Source organism: Protobothrops mucrosquamatus, unplaced genomic scaffold (genome assembly GCF_001527695.2).
Source record: "Protobothrops mucrosquamatus isolate PMUCROS unplaced genomic scaffold, P.Mucros_1.0 scaffold351, whole genome shotgun sequence".
In the NCBI taxonomy this organism is placed as follows: Eukaryota; Metazoa; Chordata; class Lepidosauria; order Squamata; family Viperidae; genus Protobothrops; species Protobothrops mucrosquamatus.
This window is the reverse complement of record NW_015386686.1, coordinates 179,816-203,113: the sequence shown is the minus strand read 5'-3', so window position 1 is coordinate 203,113 and position 23,298 is coordinate 179,816. Positions and strand designations below refer to the sequence as shown.

General features: G+C 36.3%; 2 protein-coding genes across 2 annotated transcripts; one reads left to right on the top strand and one right to left on the bottom strand.

The window, feature by feature from the left end:
* Positions 1–49: 49 nt before the first annotated feature.
* NFS1 (NFS1 cysteine desulfurase) lies at positions 50–16,621 on the bottom strand. Its single transcript, XM_015815559.1, has 13 exons — positions 16,414–16,621; positions 16,014–16,081; positions 15,045–15,161; positions 14,815–14,898; positions 12,383–12,535; positions 7,502–7,595; positions 6,040–6,174; positions 4,355–4,512; positions 2,267–2,372; positions 1,653–1,734; positions 882–965; positions 707–796; positions 50–331 (listed from the first exon to the last, which is right to left on the bottom strand). The coding sequence occupies exons 1-13, from the start codon at positions 16,505–16,507 to the stop codon at positions 268–270; spliced, it is 1,329 nt and encodes a 442-aa protein (XP_015671045.1). The 5' UTR covers positions 16,508–16,621; the 3' UTR covers positions 50–267.
* On the top strand, positions 16,617–22,468 carry ROMO1 (reactive oxygen species modulator 1). The gene is made up of 3 exons (XM_015815560.1): positions 16,617–16,696; positions 21,681–21,811; positions 22,246–22,468. Exons 2-3 carry the CDS (start codon positions 21,681–21,683, stop codon positions 22,352–22,354), a joined length of 240 nt encoding a protein of 79 aa, XP_015671046.1. The 5' UTR covers positions 16,617–16,696; the 3' UTR covers positions 22,355–22,468.
* Positions 22,469–23,298: the final 830 nt, after the last annotated feature.

The window sequence follows — 23,298 nt, the reverse complement described above, 5'->3', positions numbered from 1 at the left end:
TACCAAGCTGCAACAAAATCACCTAAAAATAAAAGTACTGCAGTTTCTTTGGTGTCAACATATTTTATGTCCATTTATACTTCTTTATGTGAAAGTTAATGCACAAAACAAAACTCTGCCTTAGAATTAGTTTTCAGGTTCTGTATTTAAAAAGAGCATTTCACTGGTTACCCACGGATTGCACACTTGAAACTATATACTTTTTCTCAGGAATGTACAGAAACATTTAATCCACAACCATGCAGTCTGATATATACTGTATGTATTTTAATGCTGTGTCCATTTAATGCTTTTCAAATCAATTCCATCCTGTACCATCTCCCACAGTGGGCTGTAAAATAAGAAGAAAAATTAAATTTCAGTTCCTCAGAACTATAAATTATATTTGTTATAAGACAAATAATACTTTTTTTTTACAGACAGCTACTGACAGATACAGCAAAGATACCTGTGATTCATCCAAAACATTGTTACCCATGTTAGATCTGAATACAACATATAACATATAATACTATTAGTATAATTCTAATGACAAAGCATACATACAGGCCCTAGATAACAGCCACTTAAATTAGCTATATAGATCTGATAATTTCACAGCAGGCACAACTGAAGGAGATAACAAATAATCTAATTCTCTTCATAATCTTTATCTAAATTTAATTTTAAACAAATAAAAATGCTATTTTTAATAAAAAATATTTACCTCATTTCTCTTAATCTTTTCACATGTTGTATGCATTTATTTACAGTATAATCTACTTCTTCTTCAGTAGTAAAACGTCCAATTCCAAATCTGAAATAAAGTAAAACACAAATCAAGCACAAAACATATATACAAAGATGACATGCAATTTTCCTTTTATCAAAATAACCCTTACCTTATGGATGAGTGAGCCAAGTCTTCATCTGTTCCAATTGCACGCAATACGTATGACGGTTCCAAAGATGCAGATGTACAAGCACTAACAAGAAAATAATATGATACTTGTTTTAATGCAAAGCAAGAGTAAGCATGAAAGCAGCAGGTTACAGTTAGGTATACTCTGAATATACCTTCTTTTAATAAATAAATAAATAACCTTCTTTTAATCACTTTGGAAACCTGGTTCTAATGAAAGTGGCATGTTTCTCTGAAAAGAGGATTTATTTTGCAAAATCAATGAAGGAATGGAGAAGGAAAAAAAAAGAAAAGAAAAAAGAGCCAAATATAAGACAATATAGTCAAGAGGATTATACGTGAACTGGATCATTGGAAGTATCTCATGAATTCATTGGCACATTCAAATTATTAAAATAATTGAGAAGAAAAAAGATTAAACAAAAAGAATTAGCTGATGGCTTCCATTCTCAATAGTAAAACCTCATTGCTAGTTTCTCCAGTTTAGCACATATCTACTGTTTTTAAAAAGGAACCTGAAATCTTAACAGCATTTTTTAAGTGAAATGAGTGGAAGCCAGTCAATGCCATTCATAATTAAGAAGACGATTCTGAATAGAATGAATACAGATGCAACCTAGATTTTTAGGTTATATGCCTCTTTTATTCTGATTTTCTTTCAAAATTCCAGTTTCTTTGGAAATTCCAAGCAATCTTTTCTCTAGAAACAGATTAAGCTGAATCATATGCCATTTTGCATATAAAGTTATACCTTCCAGAAGAGAGTGCCACATCTTTCAGGGCCATCAGCAAGCTTTCCCCTTCCACATACGCAAATGATAAATTGATGCAGCCTGCATTGTTAACAGAGCAAGGTCAGATTATTTAATAATCTTAAACTTCCAGTATTTAGAACTATTCTTCTTTACAGGAATTTTATTTTTTATGTCTTCTGAAGTGCCATACAGCAGCTATGAAAATTAATGTGGTTATATACTCAAGCAATCTGTTATGCTGCAGCTGTCATTATAAGACCCTCAGAGTCAGTCAGTTATGAAGATGGCACAAAAAAAAAGAAACAAGATTTTCCTTGACTATAAGAGGATTCTTCTCTGCTCTTCATTTCCACACACTGGAGTTAAAGATCGTGGGATAAATTTTCATTAAAAACCTCTATATTTTGTATTAATTTTGCTACACGTCAGGTATTCAGTAACCTGTAATGTCTCGTTGTCGATCAATCATAATTTCCTCTATAGTGATGTCTTAACAAAGTTATAGTTTATAGGGTGTTTAATGGTGAACCTCAATAAATTAAGATTAAAGATTAATATATATTTGTCAACAACTGAATAATGACAAAAGTCAACATTCTGCTAATTATACCTGGATAACGATGCACTGGGTCTCCATTCATTACAACATCAGGAACTTCTGACATTATTTTTGTGATTAGCCTATCAGCTAATAAGCTAATTCGTTTATGGTCATACTAGAAAAGAAACAAAAACTAATTAATTTATCACAATGGATTTGAACTTTGACCAGTTTACTCTAATTACCTCAATCATTTCTAGTTTTATTATTAAACAGGAGTAGAAAACAGAACACACTGACACCATCAAAACTTAGAAATAATAACACATACATTTCTTCATCCAAATTCATATACATTAACCATAAAAGTTTTGTTATTATTGTAATATTACTTTAGTATACTCCTTGCTAAATGACAGTATTTGGGATTGGAATTTCTTTCACTAAGCAATTCAGTTATAAAGCATGAAGTATGTCACTGCATCACATAGTGACAGCAATTCTCAGTTGCTATTGTTAAACAAGGATTATGTGTCATTATTTCTTTCTTTATTAAATGTATATACTCCCCAGAGTTGCTTGATAGTAAGATGGGCAGCATATAAACAATCAATCAAACAATCAATTAAATATTTCACATGACCACAAATTGTGACTTTCTGCTGGCTTCCAACATGAAAAGGCAATGGAAAAGCTGACAAGAAGTTGCAGGTCCCAGTCACGAGCCATTCCTTAGGTGGTTCGCAAGCAGAACAATGGGTGGGTGGGTATGTTCTACAGAGTATGGATGGGCAGGTAGGTGCTGTAGCCTGGCACAATTGTGGCTGAGCAGGGATGTGCATGCTATAGAGTGTGGGTAAGTACACAGGTGGGTGCTATGGTCCAGCATTAACTCCACTGGGTGGGGGATAAGCAATGGAATGCAAGCAAGGGCAGGAAAATGCTACAGAGTACAAGATCCCCAGGATCTCATATTCCAAAGTGGGAATCCTTGAGAAAATGTGATAGGAGTGGGAGCAAATTGCAACATTATCTGCCAGTTTCCCCCTTGACTTTATGGGATGCTGCAATTGTTGTAAGGGCTAGTCAATTACCAAACATCCAAATTGTGATCATGTGACCACAGGGTTGCCACACTGGCCACAACTTCAAGGACTGGTTGTAAGTACCACTCATTCAGCAGTGTCATAACTTTCAATAGTCGCTGAATGATTGGTTGTTAACTGAGGACTACCTGTATGCCGTTTGCTTCTGCATAATAAAGACTACCCAAAGGGCAATGTAAATATAAATGTTGATTTATTTAGAGCTTCTCACTAGCTAAGCAAAACAGAGACACTTATAAAAAAAGGAAAAAGAAAAAATCCAATAGAATTTGCCTCAATACTGGTGATCACAAAAACTGCCAAACCTCTTTTCTTACCAGTATCAAGACTGAGACTCATAAGAAAAGGCCTGTGAACTAAAATGGGAGGGGTCACAAGACATATAATAGATACATTAAACAAATTAAGACAGTTCAACAAATAATTGAATTTTAGTTATTATTAAAACAAATTGCACTGCACATTTTTTTGAAAAAACGCTAAGAATGAAAAATAGATCAAAATAATTCAATAGGTAAAAGACATATTAAATCCAATTTTAGATCACTACATGCTGGTAACAATATTGTAGACATTCAATTTAAATCATCATGCTAAGAATATGTCAAAAACAGAGAGTCCTAAATATGCTGTGGGTAGACTACACAGGTAGTCTTCAACATACGGCCATAGTGGAGCTTGCCCATTATGATTGTATGTCATGATGGTCATAAAATGGGTCAGTCACATGACTGGCCTGAGTTTACAACTTTTTTGCAACAGTCATTAAGTGAATGTGGCAATCATAAGTGTGAACCCATTGCTTGCTATGGACACAGTTTTGCTGAAAGCCAGAAGTAAGTACCAGGCTATGCTGCAAATAGCTGTAAATGAAGCCATGTTGCTGAGTGCCCGAAGTGTGGTCATGTGATCATGGGGGGCAGACCGTTGGAATGTTAGATATGGGTCATAAGTCCTTTTCTTTGGGTAGGTTGTAACTTCAAATGGTAAGTAAGTGACTAGTTGTAAGTTGAGGACTACCTGTACAGAGAAATTGAATCACATTTTTTACCTCCATTTCTTGCTGTGCCAATTCACAAGCTGCCCCAAGGCCAACTACTAATGGAGTTGGCACAGTTCCAGAACGTAATCCTCGCTCTTGACCTCCTCCACTCTGTATAGGTTCCACTCTTACTCTTGGTCGCCGCCGGACATAAATTGCACCAACCCCTTGAACACACAATAAAAAAAAGTCAAGTTATATAAAGTCTCCGAATATTTACACGTTTTATATTAAAAATTAGTCCTAAGAATTAAAATGAATCGTTAAGGTAAAGATTGATCGTCTGCAAAAGATTCGTATCACAGTCTTTAGATTTTAAGTTCACATAATGACGTAGTTAGGTACGTTTTAGTTTCCGACTACACGAATATTAAGACACTTTGGAAAGAAAAGAAAAAAGAAAAGAAAAAAAGGATTGGAAAAAGAAAAGCCTATCTGATATAATATATGTGAATAGGCAGACTAACACAACTTCTGAATTCAAACTGTTACCCCGATTTAGAAAGCTTCATTCTCCTAATACAGTCCTCGACTTATAACCACAACTGAGTCTAAAATGTCTGTTGCTAAGGGAAATATTTAAGTGAATTTTGCCCAATTTTACAACCTTTCCTACCACAGTTGTTAAGTGAATCACTGCAGTAATTAAGTTAGTAACCTAGTTGTTAAGAGAATCTAGCTTCCCCATTGACTTTGCTTGTCAGAAGGTCGCAAAAGGTGATCACATGACTGTGAGACACTGCAACTGTCATAAATATGAGTTAGTTGCCAAGCATTTGAATTTTGATCATGTGACCAGGGGAATGGAATGCAATGGAATGGAATGGAATGGAATGGAATAGAATAGAATAGAATAGACCTTGGAGGTGTTCTAGTCCAACCCCCTGCTTACGCAGGAAACCTTATACCATTCAGGGATGCTGCAATGCCATTGTAACTTTGAACAGTCACTAAATGAACTGCTATCAGTTGAGGACTACTTGTATAACAAAACCATAATGCAGAAAATCAAGCTATGCTTGTTGCAGAAATATTGTACTGCTTAGAAGAAATTCAGTTACATTCAAATGCAAATTGGACTTCTAACAAACTGACTTTACTGTATAATCACTTCACACTGAATTTCATGGCTACAAATCAGTGGGGGAAATTAACACTCAAAATTACAGAGGAGACAAAGAATCTTTAGCAGTTTCAATTTAATTACCATAGGGACAGGTTATGTTTATAAAGTGGCAATCTGTTTCAATTATTTAACCATTCTTCTTTGTCTGTTTCCTTTAAGCTTTCAGTCATTGCTAAATCCTAAGGCATTGATGGACCCAAAAGAGCTGAAAATCTAAATACTTCCTAGATTATACAGAATAATTGGATCAATGCTATCTTAAAATAAATAATGCTTCCACATAATTTTAAAATATTTACATACTTTTCCTGCATAAAAAGCTTAAGAATTATAACAAAGAAAATCCTACAATTCAATTAAAATAATGCCTCAATATGTGATTGTCTTTTTCAAAAGAAGTCTTTAAATATTTCTAAAAAAGTAAATAAAGAACAATAAGCTCTTACTTCAGTATTAATCACTCCATAATCTTAGGGAAATTATAATGAAGTACAGTTCAGCAATTAAAACATTAATACAATAATGACTCTTTCTTGCTTAAATACAGAGACCCACAAAATATTAATACCTTTGGGACCATAAATTTTATGGCCACTTATGCTCATTAAATCAATTTTCATATCACTGACATCCAGAGGGATTTTTCCAACTGCCTGTGCAGCATCTGTATGAAAAAATACTTTATTGGCACTGCAAATGTCACCTGGAATTAAAAAAACACACACCACAGTATAGTTATTTCTGTCATCTTAAAATAAGTATTTTAAGTATACAAACGAATATTTTATCTTCAAAGGATAATTTGGAGGATTAATCAAAAGAATTGTTTTTTCCTCATGTATAACTCGATTCACATTTATAGGAAGTGTTTGTCTCTAATATAGGGAGGTAGGCAGCTCACTAACTAATTCACTTTCTTCAATGTTGTGTTTAGCATCTGCCCTGGAAGCTAGTGAGAAGCTCTAAAAGAAAGGCTACCAAAAAAGAAAAGAAAGAAATATCCCCTGGTTCTTTCTAAGTTAACTTCTCCTACCTACAGTTCATAAACCTCAGACTCTTTCTTGTATTATATAGAGAAGTCAGCCATTAGACAGTAAGGCTATAGACAAATTTTACTTACTGGCAGAATTCATGACGGAAGCTGGAGGCAATAAACTGATACAGTTTAATGGTCAACTTGTCACCATTCATTGAGCAACCATTCAAAGTTACAATGGTGGTGATGATCGATCTGCAGAGTTCCAGCCATTCCAGCATTCCCACAGACACATGATTGTGATATGGATGCTTGGCAACTAGCTTGTACTTATGACCAGTTGCAGGGTCCTGCTGTCATGTGATGCCCATTTGCAACCTTTCCCTCTCTATGGAGAAAGTCATTCCCAGAAAGTAAATGGGGAAGCCAGGTAGATCGCAAGTTGTTAGGGTAAATCTCCCCCACCATGCCACTCACTCAACTCCTCTGCGCTTGTACTGTGCAAGCCACTTGCATACTCCTGTGCATCTTTCATGAGCCTCTTTGTGCCTTCCTCATACCTCATGCATCCCCATGCACTCTCTGCAACTCTTGTTGCATCTCCCTTGCACCCTCCCCAATCCTCACTGCATTTCCCTTGCACCTTTATGTATCTTCCCCAAGCCCTATCTCCTTCCCTACCCAGCAGTACCCACTTACTTGCAGACGGCCAGCTGCCTAAACTTGCTATTTCCTGTCTGTTTCCCTGCTGACTTTGTTGTGAGAAGCTGGCCAGAAGCTGCCTTAGCTAATGGCCATGGGATTAACTAGGGCTGCATGGATCGTTGTTGCTAAGTGATGTGGTCATGCTTCGTGACTGCATTATTTAAGGACAACAATTCCAAGCCCTTTTGCTATTGTAAATCAATGACTACCTATACTGTGTCTGTAGGTATGTAATAAAACTGTGACTAGTTTTAACCAATTAATCCAGGTTAGCCTATATATGATGAGTCCTCCATTGTTTTACACAGGACATTACTTGGAGCACAGATCACAATTCATGTCTACATACCTATATCACTAATTGGTTGTTTCACTCCTATTTCATTATTCACAGTCATTATTGACACTAGGCTTGTATCAGGTTGTATTGCATTTTTCAGTTCCTGGCAAAAATCATAAAAGAGGGAAATAATTACATATATACAAACCAGTTCAAGTTCAAAAGGTGAAATATAATGGGCTGTAGGCTTACTTTTTCAGAGGTTTTACCAGTGTATTAGGAACAAAATGGAAAAGGCCAGCATATAGCAGAATTCAATATGTAGTAGCTAAAGGTGTGGTGTAAAGGGGAAGGCTTTGGTTATATTAGTCACAATGTCTGCAGCTGGTCCAATGACAAAGTGTACAAAAGAGATGGTTTGCATCCATCAAAGAAAGGGACTGAGTTACTTGGCAATAAATTCACAGATTTTCTGGAGAAATATTTAAACTGAACAATGGGGACAGTGAGTTAATTGATAGAGAACATTCCTGTCCCCGGCAATCTAAAAATTATCGGTGCATGTAACATAGATGTGTGTGTGTATAAGAATATCAGCCTTGCTGTCAAGCAAAATCAAGCTTTTAATAGTGAGTGCCACACAAAGTGCACTAATCAAACAGGTGCACCATACAGGTTATGTAGAAAGTAAACACAGGGTCAGTTATATAAAGGACTCAAATGTCTATACACCAATGCACAGAGTATGAGCAATAAACGGTGAATTAGAAATTCAGGTAAATGAGGGCAGATATTATATTGTTGCCATTACGGAAACTTGGTGGGTTGAAACCTACAAATGGAACACACAGCTACAGGGATTTAAATTATTTAAAAGAAACAGACCAAATAAAAGAGGAGGTGGAGTTGCTCTCTATATAAGAAATAACTACATCTCTACAGAAATAGAGCACAACAATGATGAAAACTGTCTTGAATGCATTTGGGTCAATATAAAAGGGGGGGGGAAATGACATTGCCATAGGTGTATACTACAGGCCACCCAACCAAGCAGAGGAAATAGATGAACCTTTTGCTAGTCAGTTAACTAAGGGATGTAGGAAGCACATCACAATAGTAATGGGGGACTTTAATTATCCTGACATCATCTGGGAGACAAACTCTGCACAAAGTGGAAGATCAAACAATTCCTGACAAATTAGCAGACAACTTTGTTTCCCAAAAAGTAGAGAAGGGAACTAGGGGATCAGCCATATTGGACTTAATTCTCACTAACAGAGATGAAATGATAGAAGGTATTGAAGTCACAGGAATCTTGGGAGGGAGTGATCATGCAATATTGGAATTCAACATTATGCAAGCACAAGCAATAGAACACAGTCAAACTGGAGTCTTGCACTTTAAGAGAGCTAATTTCAATAAACTTAGAGAGAGCTTGGGAAGGATTCCATGGATGAGAATCCTCAAGGGGCAAACAACTCAAGAAGCTTGGCAAATTTTGAAAAGTGAGATTATAAAAGCCCAGTTTAGCACAATACCAACTAAGAAGAAAAATAACAGCTCTCAAAAGAAACCAGCATGGCTGCATAAAGAACTCTCTGATAAATTGAAAGACAAAAAGGACAAGTATAAAAAGTGGAAAAAGGGGCACATAACTAAGGCAGAATATCAGCAAATAGCCCAGGCCTGCAAAGATGAAGTGAGGAAAGCTAAGGCTCAAAATGAACTAAGGCTTGCGACAAAAGTCAAAAATAACAAAAAAAAAGCTTCTTTCAACATGTAAAAAACAATAAAAAGTTTAAGGAAATTATTGGTCCATTAGTGGGAGAAAATGGCAAGAAGGTGACAAGCAACAGGGAGAAAGCAGAACTATTTAACTCGTTTTTTGCATCTGTCTTTACACAAAGGGAAAAAACAGTCCAACCTATCAAAAACAGTCCTGTAAAAAACAGATTAGAAACAGAAGTTAAGGTAGGCAAGAAAATGGTAAGTGAGCACCTGTCCACCCTAGATGAGTTTAAATCACCAGGACCAGATGGATTATACCCCAATGTTTTGAAGGAACTGGCAGATGTGATCTCAGAACCACTGAACTATATCTTTCAAAGATCCTGGAGCAGTGGGGAACTACCAGAGGACTGGAAAAGAGCTGATGTAGTTCCCATCTTTAAAAAAGGAAAAAAATGGATCCAGGAAACTACAGACCTATCAGCCTGACCTCAATACCTGGGAAGATTCTGGAAAAGATAATGAAGCAACGAATCAGCGAACACCTAGAGGCAAACAAAGTCATTACCAAAAGCCAACATGGGTTTGTCAAAAACAGACCATGTCAGACAAATCTTATTGCATTCTCTGACCAGGTGACAAAATTAGTGGACCAGAGGAATGCTGTGGATATAATTTACTTGGACTTCAGTAAGGCATTTGATAAAATAGATAACAACCTACTACTTTGTAAGATAGAAAAATGTGGGTTAGACAGCATCACCACCAGATGGATTCATAGTTGGCTGACTGGCCATAAGCATGTGGTCTTCAGTGGAACTGCATCTACATGGAGGGAAGTGTGTAGTGGGCCAGTGCTCTTCAACATCTTTATCAATGATTTGGATGAGGGGATTGATGGGGAACTCATCAAATTTGCAGACAACACCAAGCTGGCAGGAATAGCCAACACTCCTTTAGATACAGGAAGATCTTGACAGACTTGAACATTGGGTGCAATCTAACAAAATGAAATTCAATGGTGAAAAAAGTAAAGTTCTATGTTTAGGGAAGAAAAACCAAATGCACAGGTACAGTATAAGTGGTACCTTGCTCAATAGTAGTTAACTGTGAGATGGATCTCGGAGTCCTAGTGGACAATCACTTAAATATGAGCCAGCAGTGTGCTGCAGCTGCCAAAAAAAGTCAACACAGTGCTGGGCTGCATTAACAGAGGGATAGAATCAAGATCATGTGAAGTGTTAATACCACTTTACAATGCCTTGGTAAGGTCACACTTGGAATATGCATCCAGCTTTGGTCACCACGATGTAAAAAAGATGTTGAGACTCTAGAAACAGTACAGAGAAGAGCAACAAAGATGATTAGAGGACTGGAGGCTAAAATATATAAGGAACGGCTGCTGGAATTGGGTATGTCTAGTTTAATGAAGAGAAGGACTAGAGTGACATGATAGCAGTGTTCCAATATCTCAGGGATTGCCACAAAGAAGGAGTCAAACTATTCTGCAAAGCACCTGAAGGCAGGACAAGAAACAACGGATGGAAACTAATCAAGGAGAGAAGCAACCTAGAACTAAGGAGAAAGTTCCTGACAGTTAGAACAATTAACCAGTGGAACAACCTGCCTCCAGAAGCGATGAATGCTCCAACACTGGAAGTTTTTAAGAAGAGACTGGACAGCCATTTGTCTGAAATGGTATAGGGTTTCCTGCCTGAGCAGGGGGTTAGACTAGATGATCTCCAAGGTCCCTTCCACCACCACCACCACCATCATCATCAGAACTGGCCACTAAAATGTTAAAATAGCTTATTCTAAGTTCATTCTATCAGTTCAAGTTTGATATAGCCTTGCATAGCCTTGGGCAATCCAAGGAAAACAAATTATGCATTGTATACATCTTATCTTTCTTATTTGTATTCTCAGACTACAGAGACAGAGCTATCATTTTATGTCATGCCCTCATAATACAGGCCCCACAATTCCACCACTCCACAAGAGAGAAAGTAACTGTAATGGTTGGTATACCTGATGAATCCCAATATAGATGAAATTAGTCATACATTGCCTCTGAGTGGTCAAGTAATGTCTAAAATCAAGGAAAACAAAATATTTCTTCCCACATTGCAATATTCTACTGCTTGATAGACCTTTTGCTTTCATGGATTTTGTTCAATTAGTTAACAACTATTTTAGAAGCGTAACATACACTACATAGAATTATATTAAAAAAGATAAAAGATGGCTACAAATCTGTGTATTAATATATAAGACCACATATAGCCCATCAAATCCTGATTACTTTAATTTTTAAAGCTGGAAAGAAATTGCATAAAGGATCTATGGACTTTATTTGCCTTTCAGCAGGATACCTCTCTGAAAGCTGAACAAAATAGGGTAAAGACTTGTATGTAGGAAACAGTAGACAAAATCTGAAAGGTTGGAGGCTAGGAAAAAAAAATCCCCCCAATATATTCCTATGGGAGAGGTATTTGTGCAGTGGCTCAGAAGGTTGGTGATTGCTATTCTAACCCCCTTCCCTCCTAGTCATAGGACTTAGAACAAAGCATAAGTAGCCTTCCCAATGTGCAAATACACAAATACAGAGACAACACAAGACAATAGAAATATACATACCGACACATGCAGAATATTACTTTGTTATACAAATAAAATATATATGCCTCCTATGGCTACCTGGTAAGGATATGGAAACAAGTCAAGAAGCTATTTTCTTCAAGCTTTTCCTACTCTCTTTAAAATTATGGTGACTTTATAATTTCTATCTTTAAATGGAATCCCAGGTCAAAATTCTTGTTGAGGTTAAAAAGCAGCAAGTTTTAACAAACAAACAAATGAATGTTATTTGATACAATCCTATGTATGCATACTCAATAGTTCCATTAAATTGAGTACTTTATGGTCTTAGTATTCTTAGAATTACACCTTAACAAGTAAACTATTACCATTTAATCAAACTACCTCAATGTGAGAACAACAAGGTTACTATGTTTTAAATTGCATTTACTAATGTATTTAGATCTACTGGAAATGATTAACAGTCTGAACATCAGTTCTAACCTTCTACCTTACAAACATTTTGTTTGTTTTTATTGAGGAAATTCTCTCCAGCAAGCTATACTAAGGCTAATGAGGACAGCAAAAAATTGAAAGAGCACTCTATTCTTCAGATGTACAAATATTTGAAAGAAAATCATTTACCTTTATATCTATAAGGCCATTTTTCTTTACAGGCAAGTAGGTGACTTGAAAGCCCTCAGCTTCTAAGGCACGACAAGAATCTAGCACACATTTGTGCTCAGTTTGTGTTGTAATTATATGTTTCTTTCTGGATTTATAAAATCTTCCAACACCCTTTTAAATTGATACAAGAAAAAAACAAGATTTTGATCAAAAGTGATGACAAGTGATAGTTTTCATGAATATTAAATTAGAAATATAAAATTTTCGTTTTCCTTAAGGCTTCAGGCAACTGTAACCAAAAGTTTGAAATTGCCTATTCAGAAATAAATTCTATTGACATTAATAAGGTTTGTTTCCAATGAAATATCCATGCTGCAGTTCTCCACATATATGGAAGTAATTACACTCAGTATAATTTCAAGTATAAAATTATGATTTTGGCTTTAATTTAGTCAAGCAGAATACTGGAGGAGAGCAAATGTTATCCCCATCTTCAACAAGGAGGATCACCAGGAAAATTACAGGTCTGTTAGCATGGTATCTATATTGGGCAAGGTTTTTGAACCGATAATGAGTCTATGAACACTTGGAGAGGCAAACTATGATTAAGCCTCAGCATAGGTTTGTCACAAATAAATCATGCAGTTTAACTTCGATTTTTTTCTAACAGGGGTACGTGCTAAGTAAATCGGGGAATGCCACAGACACAGTAAATCTGAACCTTAGTATAAAGTCTTTGACATAGTGCCTCATGATAATCCTTAACAAAATGGTAAAATACAGACAAGATGATAATACTGTTAGATGAACTTGCAGTTAGTGCAATGATCATACCCAGAGAGTACTTATTAATGGAGTTCATTAATAGCTTCAATTCAGCCATTGAGTGTCTCTAGTGTCAATGATTTATCAATGATTTGATTGAGAGAAGAGGAACTTATAAAGGGGAAAATTATAAAGTTTGTAGATGAATCAAAGGAATGGGTAATAATTTAAATGAAAGAGAGAAGATTAAAAGAAGATACAGATAGATCTGAGTAATGTATGGAATTAAATGGATGAAATTTAACAGGGAGACATGAAACACATTGTATCTGGGCAAGAAAAATACAAGGCAGAAGTACAGGATGAGACTGGCTAGATGTATATATGTAAAGGGATGCTGGGTATTTTTGCTAACCATAAGTTAAACATCAGCTAGCATTAATAAAACAAATGCTATGTTGGGATGTATTAACAAGCTCACAGAATCCAGATGATAGATGATCTGTGATCATTCTGGGCCTCAGTTCAAAAACGGTAGTGACAAATTAAAACAAATTTATAGGAAGGCTAGCAAGATGATGAAAGGCCGGGAAATGAAGCTATAGGACGAATAGTTAAATGAATCACAGAATATTTCATCTACAGAAAAAACAACTTCCAGGCAAACTAGTATATCTTGGAAAGAGCAGAAACAACAACTGTGGCAAAACCTGAACTGGCAATTAGACCAGTTTTTCGGAACCTCTCCAGACAAGGAGAGGAGGAGAGATTGCCCACAGGTGCTCTGGAATGCTGCTCCCTGTGATAAGATGCAGGCAAGTGGTCTCCTGTGGATTAGAACTCTGGGAGATAAAGGCATCAGCTGCAGCTGAGTCTTTTGAACACCAAGTTTACTAACCTCAGTTTCTAATCACTTTCAGAAATTGTTTATTTACTATCCTAAGGCATAATGTGTATCTGAGACTATGATTTCAGAAATTGGACACTAGAGGGAACTAAAGACTTGAGGCAGAAAAGAAAAAAAAGTGAAAAATTGCATTCAGTTTTTAGTTATTACAGGAATTTATAAAATGACACAAAATGCTATTAACAGTTCAAATACTAGAAGAGATTTTTGAATTAGTAAGTATAATGTCAGCAACATCAACAATAAAGTATGCTTCCATTCCAAAAGATGAACTTGTTGTTTAGAGAAAAGATTATTACATTTATTAGTGACTGGAAACCCATTATGGGCTTTTTGCTGAAAAAAGAAAAAAATATTTTTTTAGACTTTTATCCCATCTTTTCTATATATACAGTTCAAGCTGGAGTACCTATTTATTTATAGTCCAGAAAAAAAAATATGGGTATGTCATTAGTTGCTATTGCTTTACTCAAATACGTCTTTCCTTACAAGTAAAGGGAAACACAGCAATTGTTTAATTCTCATAGTACTGAGAAATTACTATTTTTATAACATTTTCAATTAATACTGCAATATATTGGATTTGCCAGCTGGCTTGGGGCCCCAGGGGGGAACCAGAGCAATGGAGGTGGTTGATTGAGTAATAACAAATCCCACCTCCCCCCCCCACTCCACCCCATGGGTCTTTGGTTTTAAGGTTTGATTTTAACTTTTTATGTTTTAACTTAGGTGTAACTGTAAGCCGCCCAGAGTTACATACATATACACATAAATTTACCTTAATTGCTATATTGTTTGATTCTGTGGCCCCACTGGTAAAAATAATTTCACGAGGATCTGCTCCTATTAATGATGCAACTTGCTGGAGGGAAACAAAGGAATGCACAAATGTAAATTAGAGCAGAATTGTTTGGAAAAAATCTGTAACATTTTTCAGAACGAAACTGTTTAACAATACAGCAGAAACAGATGTATTATTTAATTTTAAGAACAAAATAATATTCTCACCTGTCTGGCTTTTTCCATTGCAGTTTCACTTTCCCAACCATATGCATGAGTTCTAGAGTGTGGGTTGCCATAGTAATGCACAAGATAAGGCAGCATGCTATCCAAAACCCTTGGGTCCTAGAATATAAGATATATAGCAAGCCATTTTACTTTGTTTTTGCTCTTATTTGATTCCCATGAATGTCAGGAATATATCCAGTTCTTTTAACAGAGATGCAATACATAAGTGCATGTAGATGCATATATAAAAGGGCAGTGTAGTAATCCTAATTCAAAAGGGAAAAGATTTTGAGACTGCATGGCCAGTTTAAGAAGTTTCTGACAGATGTAATATTAGTAGTCTCTGTTCTCCAAATCATTTTTCCCCTTTGAATTCAGCTTTGATGTATAATATTGAGATAGCCTTAGGCACTTTTTAAAATAAAAATTAACATAAAGATGTAAACATTCAAATTTATACATATATTCATTAATTAGGTTTAATATAGCATAGATGTGTAGATGAGTGTATGAATCAAACATTACGAATCAGAGTAGGCTACTTGGAGACCTCCAGATATTTTGGATTACAACTATTATTCTCACCACCCTGATTTATGATGATAATTTTTGTATAAAACATATGGAAGTCACCAAATAGCCAGTGCCATATAGTGATAAAAATCCTGTACAAGGACCTTCAGATTCAAGGCCATTTATAGCAATGGAAACTCTGCTGATTTTGGGATAGCCAAATCCAAACTACCTCACAGAGTTGCCATTGTGTAAAAGAATAAAGGGAGATTCTTACATAATCCACATTAAACTCTTGGAGAAAAATATGAGAATATTGTCTATTCCTAAAGAACATTTGACTGCAATGGGACAGGTCCCTAAACAAGTGTGCATAAACCATCCTGCAAATACAGGTTAGTTTTATTTTTCTGTTAGTAAAGAACAAAATCCCAAACCAGAATTTAGTTGACATACCAGAGAGGTAGTTGCTTGGACATCCATATATAGTGGTCGGAGTAAAGATTCATCAACATGGTCTTTACCTAGCAAAAGACAACAAAACAATTCTAAGAAATGCACTTTGAAATGGGGAATGGGGGGGGATGGGAGTGGAAACGACTCTGAACCCCAACTTCTTAAGCTTCTCACTGTATGACAACCTGCCTCCAAAATGCAAGAGTGCTGCTCAAACGTCACACCCTGCGAGTGTCGTATCTTTTTTACTTTATCCTTGCAGGGGATACGCTTAGGAAAACGCCGCGCAGCAGGCAGATATAATTAAATCTGAGAAAGAAGATGCCTGTATATTATTGCTGCTTCAAACTCAGATCTGCTGAATTCCAGTTAGGTCAGCCCTTCAAAAGAATGAGTTTACCTTGTTGGTGCACAGCCCCCGAAAACCTCCTTCCTTGGAAAACCACCCGCCCTTTCGAGACCCACAATGCCGTCGGCCGTAATATCAGCATCATCCCCTCTTTTCGGGTTTTTTTCCCCTATACGCTCCTTAACTATAACACAACGCAGCTTCAAAGCTCAGCAGCGCCTACAGTTAACCTTTCACCCTAGTCTGAGGTTGTTTCCTGTTTCGTCATCAGACTGAGCCGGAAGCAGATCGAACGGTAAGAGATCGTCGTTGGAGAGACTTCTCAGGGGTCGAGGTGAGAGACGGCCTCGCCGATAACTGGGCCGAAGATTTTATGTCAGGCGGCTCAACATTTGAAGCGCTTCCGGGTTGATTTTTTTTTGCCCCAGTTTCTGAGGAGAGGCCTTTTAAATGTATTTGTTTATTTTACCAAGCTTAATTAAAGCTAACCGACCAAAAACGCTAGGAGCCGGGCGGCATATAAATTTAATATTATTGTATACACAATAATGTGAAGTCACAGCTACCAGTGCCTTAGCTGTGTTGGCCTAAATACGCATCAAGTTCTTTACTTAGTTCGGGCTTAATGCTTTATGAACTCAGCCATAGTTATATCTTAGTGTGCTAGCCAGTTGAACGTTTGCCTATAAAACATGGTTAAAGAAACCCTGGTTTTCTATATGTCTTGGCGGTAACCTAGTGATCATCCCGATTTTGTCAGTTATATATGTATGGTCGTTGTGGCTTACTATAGGTAACCCAATCACTTTTAAGACATAGGAGTTCAGGAATTCACAGTGAAAGAATACGGGGAAAAAACCAGGTTCATAATATTTTAAAATCTCAAGATGGTATGGCTAGTTTGCAGAAATGTAGTAGGCCGTTGTAGTTCATCTAGCTTTCTTTCCCCTAACAATTATTCACTGTCCCTTTTAAAAGAAGAGCTTTAGAAGTTGATAATTTTTCCTGAGAAAAGAAATTTGCTTGTTTATGGATTGAATATAAACTTAAGAACAAATTTGATGCTCATAATATGTACAAATATTAATGTAATTATACAGTAGGTTGTATCACTGTCTTATAAATTGTTTAATACTGCATATCAGTGTCACATCTGCAGATTTAAAATACATATCTGAATGTTGGGGATAGTAAATTAAAATAATTAAATTAGGCTCCCTGAATTAGTTTATTAGTATTTGCATTCCAACAAATATTAAAATGTGTTAATCGTTTTATTTAGAAGCTGCTTAAAGTTTTTAATTTATTTTTGCTAAACAGATCTGCTGGAGGGGATCATTTATAGCATCAAGTTCAATCTGCAGAAATCCATATTAAAGTATCTTTGAAAGATTATCTTTAGTCCTCCTTTTGAATATATATCTAGTGAAGCAGATACTATTTTTCTGGATAATTGGTTTCACTGTTGAACTGTTTTTACTTTTAGATAATTTCTATTAGTGTTGAAGTGGAAACAATTTTCCTGCAATTTAGATTGATTATTCCAAGTTCTGTGCCTTGGAAAAAAAGGGAATAGGTCTTGATCTACTTTCCTTCAATTGCGTTTTCTCAAGACCTAAATATATTTTGTTCCTTTAATCTTTCTAAATAGATCTTAATTTCTAATCCCCAAATCATTCTTTGAGTTTATAAATCCTTCCTATAACATGATTCCCAGAATCGAAAACCATTCTCTAGGAGAGTCTTCCCCTTTATTGATGTCAGTGTTGAATCTGTGATCCCTGGATCCTCCTTTTTCTCCTTTTTGAAGATAGGGACAACAATTGCCATTCCTCAGTCATTTAGGTAATCAGTTCTGTAGGATTTCTTAAAGATAATATATGATTCAGCCAGAGCACGGCTATTTCTTTTATTAATTCTTTCTTAAGAAGCTATTTGTTATTAAGTCTTGGAAATTATTGAAATTAAATATGTTTCTCTTAAACATATTTCTGTCAGCCTCGAGTTTCAGTCCCACCCCTTCATCCTATTCTTCACAATCTTGTAGTGCAGAGGTCCCCAACCTTTTGGGCACCAGGAATCAGTTCCATGGAGAAAGGTTTTTCCATGGACCAGAGAGTGTGTGGTTTTGTGTGCTGCCTGCATCCCATAGATGGGGTTTTGCTTGTTTGTGCGGACCAGTTGCTGGCATGCCGCGGCCCAGTACCGGTCCACGGTACTGGGGACCCCTGTTGTAGTGGAACACATTTTGTTGGACAAAATGGAACCAGTCTTGAATCAGGGACTCATGGTGGCGTATTAGTGAAAATGTTAACTAACTACTTAGATCAGTGGTGACGAACCTATGGCACGGGTGCCAGAGGTGGCACTCAGAGCCCTCTCTGTGGGCACACGCGCCGTCGCCCCAGTCCTAGGCCTTCAGCTGGGTTTTATAAAACTTTTTCGCTTTAAGCCTCCGCTGCCGTGTACAAAAAAAAAGGTTCAATCAATCAGTTAATTTCAACTTCTCACGGGAAAAAAAAGATCTTGCAAAGTTGGAATTGATTGATTGAACTTTTTAGTCCCACCCAATCTGCTGTTACCATCACAGCCACGCCCACCCAATGGGCCACATCCACCTGGCACCCGACGATGCATAAGTGGGTTTTGGGTTGCAGTTTGGGCACTCGGTCTCTAAAAGGTTCGCCATCACTGACTTAGATGCTGTAATTTTTTTAAAAAAGGAAATTTCATGCTTGGAATCTTTCAGAAGGATAATTCATGCATTCCTATTACATAAATGCTACTTTCCCCCCAAAATGGTATTAATATAATGAGATATAATACAATCAATTATAAAACATCAATCCAATGTAACTGGATTCCCTCAGTACTGGGACTCTCAGCAAGTCTTGATTAACAGGTTCCACTCAGAGAATGCAGTCATAGAGATACCTGGACTTGACCCATGTAAGGAAACAGCAGCTTGAATTTCACTCAGGAGCTAATTGGCAGCAATGTAACTCCCATACTAGTGATATTACGTGAGAATTACTAGCCATGCCAATTGCATACTACACCATTTGAAGCTTCTGAATGGTCTTCAAGGGCAGCCCCATGTAGAGCCTATTTCTATAATCCAACTGCAAAGTGTTATAGGTGAGTCATTAAAGCAGTGGTTCTTAAACTGGGATAGTTTGAATGTATCCTGTAGTCTGCAATTTTTCTGGAAATTTCTTAAAAGAAAAACAAAGTCCAGTTGCCTCTTGAAATTTGCACTTTTGGGACAGCCATGACTTGGATGACTGAGAATCTACATAGACATTTAGCTATGCACTTTGGGATAAATGCCCTTCAAATGGTACGGGAGTATGAACTGATTTTCAGAAAAATTGCAGACTACAGAAACCATTTGCACTTAAGTTTGAGATGCAGACAACACAGAATCATCCCCAACAGCCTGCACCTGTGTTCAACAGTGAAGGGACACAGGGCAGAAAACAACCTGCAGAAAGCACAGTTCCACAACACAGTCCTTTCAGCAGTTCACCAGCTCCAAGAGGGCTCCACACCCATTTGCACTATTCAGGTGACTCTGAGGACACAGACAAACCCCCAAGTGGCATCAACGACTCTCTAAAAGAATGCAAATGACCAGCTGTCTGAATCCTTCCATTCAGAGCTGAAGAAGCTTCTTGGACGAGAAGCAAAACATCTTCAAAGAAAACCAAGAAAGTCCAGTTCCTCTTGAAAAAGCACCTTTGGGGCTACTGAAGAGTTTCTTATTCTCAATCTTCACAGTCGGTGCAGAAGATACCATAATCAATGGTATCAAAGGCTGCTAGAGATCCAGCATAACTGGGATATGTTTGTTTCCATATTATCCTTGTTTATCTCATTATCATACTTATTATCCTACAGATAATCATGAAACATGAGTCACTAAGAGTTTATGAAGAGTCTATGAATAACAGTTATTTTGAGTTTGTTTCTCATACTCTCCCAGGACTGAGAATTCTTGATACGGAATATCATTTTAACACTGGTTTAGTCTGCTTTAATGGGACAGGACAAATTCATGGAGGAACGGACTGTAAATAGCTTATACTTTGTAATTTTGATGGCTGCTTATTACTGTCTGTTGTTTTTTGCCTTCAAGTCAATGTTAACTGCTAATGATTACCTGAACAGCCTGCAATTACCTGCGATTTTCTTGGCAAGATTTTGGAAATGGTTTCCCATTACCTATTTGCTAGGGCTAAGAGAATGATTGTCCCAAAGTCGCCCACCCAGCTGGCTTTATACCCAAGGCCAGACTAGAACTCATATCTCCTAGTTTCTAGCTTGATGTTTTTACCAGTATACCAAAATGGCTCTTTACCTTAGATTGAGATATATCTCGATTACCAGCTGCTAGGGAAAGATAAATGAAGATTCGCTTGTTCTAGCTTTATTGTTTACTGGGGAAAACAGAATGTTAGATTTGATTAACTGTTGATCCAATTTAACAAGTTTTTATGTTCTTAAAATCTTTCCTGAATTTAATTTGATTCTCAGGACTTCATGCAATTTTGGCAACAATATGAATGTGATTTGCAGTTTCTATGCTTCTCCTTGTTGCTATTGTACTATTTTTAATCATATGAGATTCTTTCAGTAAAACAGCTTTTACTGAAATTGGCCAAGGTTGACTGAGTACTACCCTCTGCACTAGTCCTCCGAATGTTTTTTTCAATGATCACTTGCAACCTTAATGTTTTACAATTCTAAACCAAAATATTTTGAAAAAATTCATAGAGTAGCTATCCATGTTATTCTCCCTAATGTCCATAGAGAAGCCAAAATTGGCTTTATCTAAAATACATCTTGAAAATCATGCTGAAAATGTGTAGTTGATTATTGACATTCCTACACTTCCAAAGGTTAACTTACAAATTTCATTAATCATGATTGGGACATATAACTTAATTTTTATATCTGTATCTATTTTGGCACATATTTGTGCACTATTTTATAAACCACAGGAAAAGAATAGCTATTTCTTTCTGGTTCTAGGCAACCATTTACAATATTTTATTAGAAATTGTGGCTTATCCACAATGATTTGTTGTGAAGGTCTGATGGATATAGCCATGCATATTTGTGTATTTTTATTAGAAATATGAGGCTGAAATTATAAAGATCTAGCTAAAATTCTCATTAAATAGATCACCGATGATTTTAACATGCTTCAAATATTGTTAGCAACACAAATAAATATTCCTTCAAATTGAAAATGGGATCCTCTTGGTGTTTTTAGAAGCAATACTTATTACATTTGTGCTCAATTTTCTTCCTAGATGCCTGTGACAGTGGGATCTTATGGCCAGTCCCAGCCCAGTTGTTTTGACAGAGTAAAAATGGGCTTTATGATGGGCTTTGCTGTTGGCATGGCAGCAGGTGCACTGTTTGGCACGTTTTCTTGTGTCAGGTATGTTTGGAGACCAAATTCCATAGTTTTATGCAGTATGACACACTCAATCTTCTTTATGGCAAACAATGCTGCCAGCTTACTACAATAGGTATATTAATAGTATATTAATAACTTAATATCTTAAACTTGACATTGGTTTGTAGAATATTTGGATGTACTTTTTAAGACTTATTAAATACTCCTATGTTTCATTATGTTTACGAAGTATTGAATATAATGACTAAAGGAAATCATGAAAAACATTAATTTGTATAGCTTGGTTGTCTGTGGTCTGTCCTTGAAACTATGTTTTGATTAGGGAGGAAGCAGGCATCCACATCCAGCAGGCAACTTTGATGTTCTTTATCCTGATACTTTTTAATCTTCTACTGATGATTTTCTTTTACTTATTTTGAAAAATAACTTTCTGTTCAATATTGTTTCTTTTTTAGGATTGGCATGAGAGGACGAGAACTGATGGGTGGCGTTGGCAAAACCATGATGCAGAGTGGTGGAACATTTGGGACTTTTATGGCTATTGGCATGGGAATCCGCTGTTAACTTGAATTTCTTTTATTCTTTTTTACCATGAAGACTAATGCCCCTGTTAGTCCAGATCCTGTTATGTAAAATAAAACTTTGTACCAGGAATAAGATAAAAGTATCTCAGCCCTTCTTGCTGTACTGATTTGCTATTATTTCTCTGAGCAAGAATTCTCTATAACAAACCCTGGATGTGAGCATAAGTAGCATAGTTATGTAGTATAGAAGAACTACATGTCCCAATAATTTCCCTTTTTTGGTTGGGTTGGACTCAAGTTAATATTGACATGGATTTTCACCCTAAGTTTGTATGCAAGTCCAAAGTACATGGTAAGCAATTTAAATACCATAGCTTCCTAACAGATGTCACATAAGATTTTTGGTATATCATTAACAATGGTTTACTTAACACAATTTTCTGGGTATGCATGACACTGAACTAATTTCACATGATAGATTTATAAAACATGCAAGGCTGAACATGGCTGACTGGCTAGCTTGCAATTTAATACAAGATGTGAATATAGTGAGATTCAGCAGGTAGCACCATAGACTGCTGAAGAAGCTGCAAATATTTAGATTTTATTTACCGCTTATAAATTTGAAAGTTAATATTAACAACTTTTCTTCAATGTAAAAAATGAAACACGTCAGGTATAGCACAAAAATAGTATTTTTATGGTTTGTTTTGCAACTACTATGGTTTAATCAAATGTTGGGTTGCTTGCCTAGCATTTTTAATTCCTTTTATTACTGCAGATAGTAAATGCAGTAATCTTGCTCCATGTCCATATAGTGTGTGATGGCTGGCAAGATAATATAGCTGCCTATGTTTAACAGTGGCAGATATAAAATCATTTCAAGCAGCAAATGTAATAGGGAATTAACACTTTTTCAGGAATTATTCCTGTTCAGTGGAAAACAGAAGAAAAGTGTTGTTACTAAATTCTGCAGATTGGAAC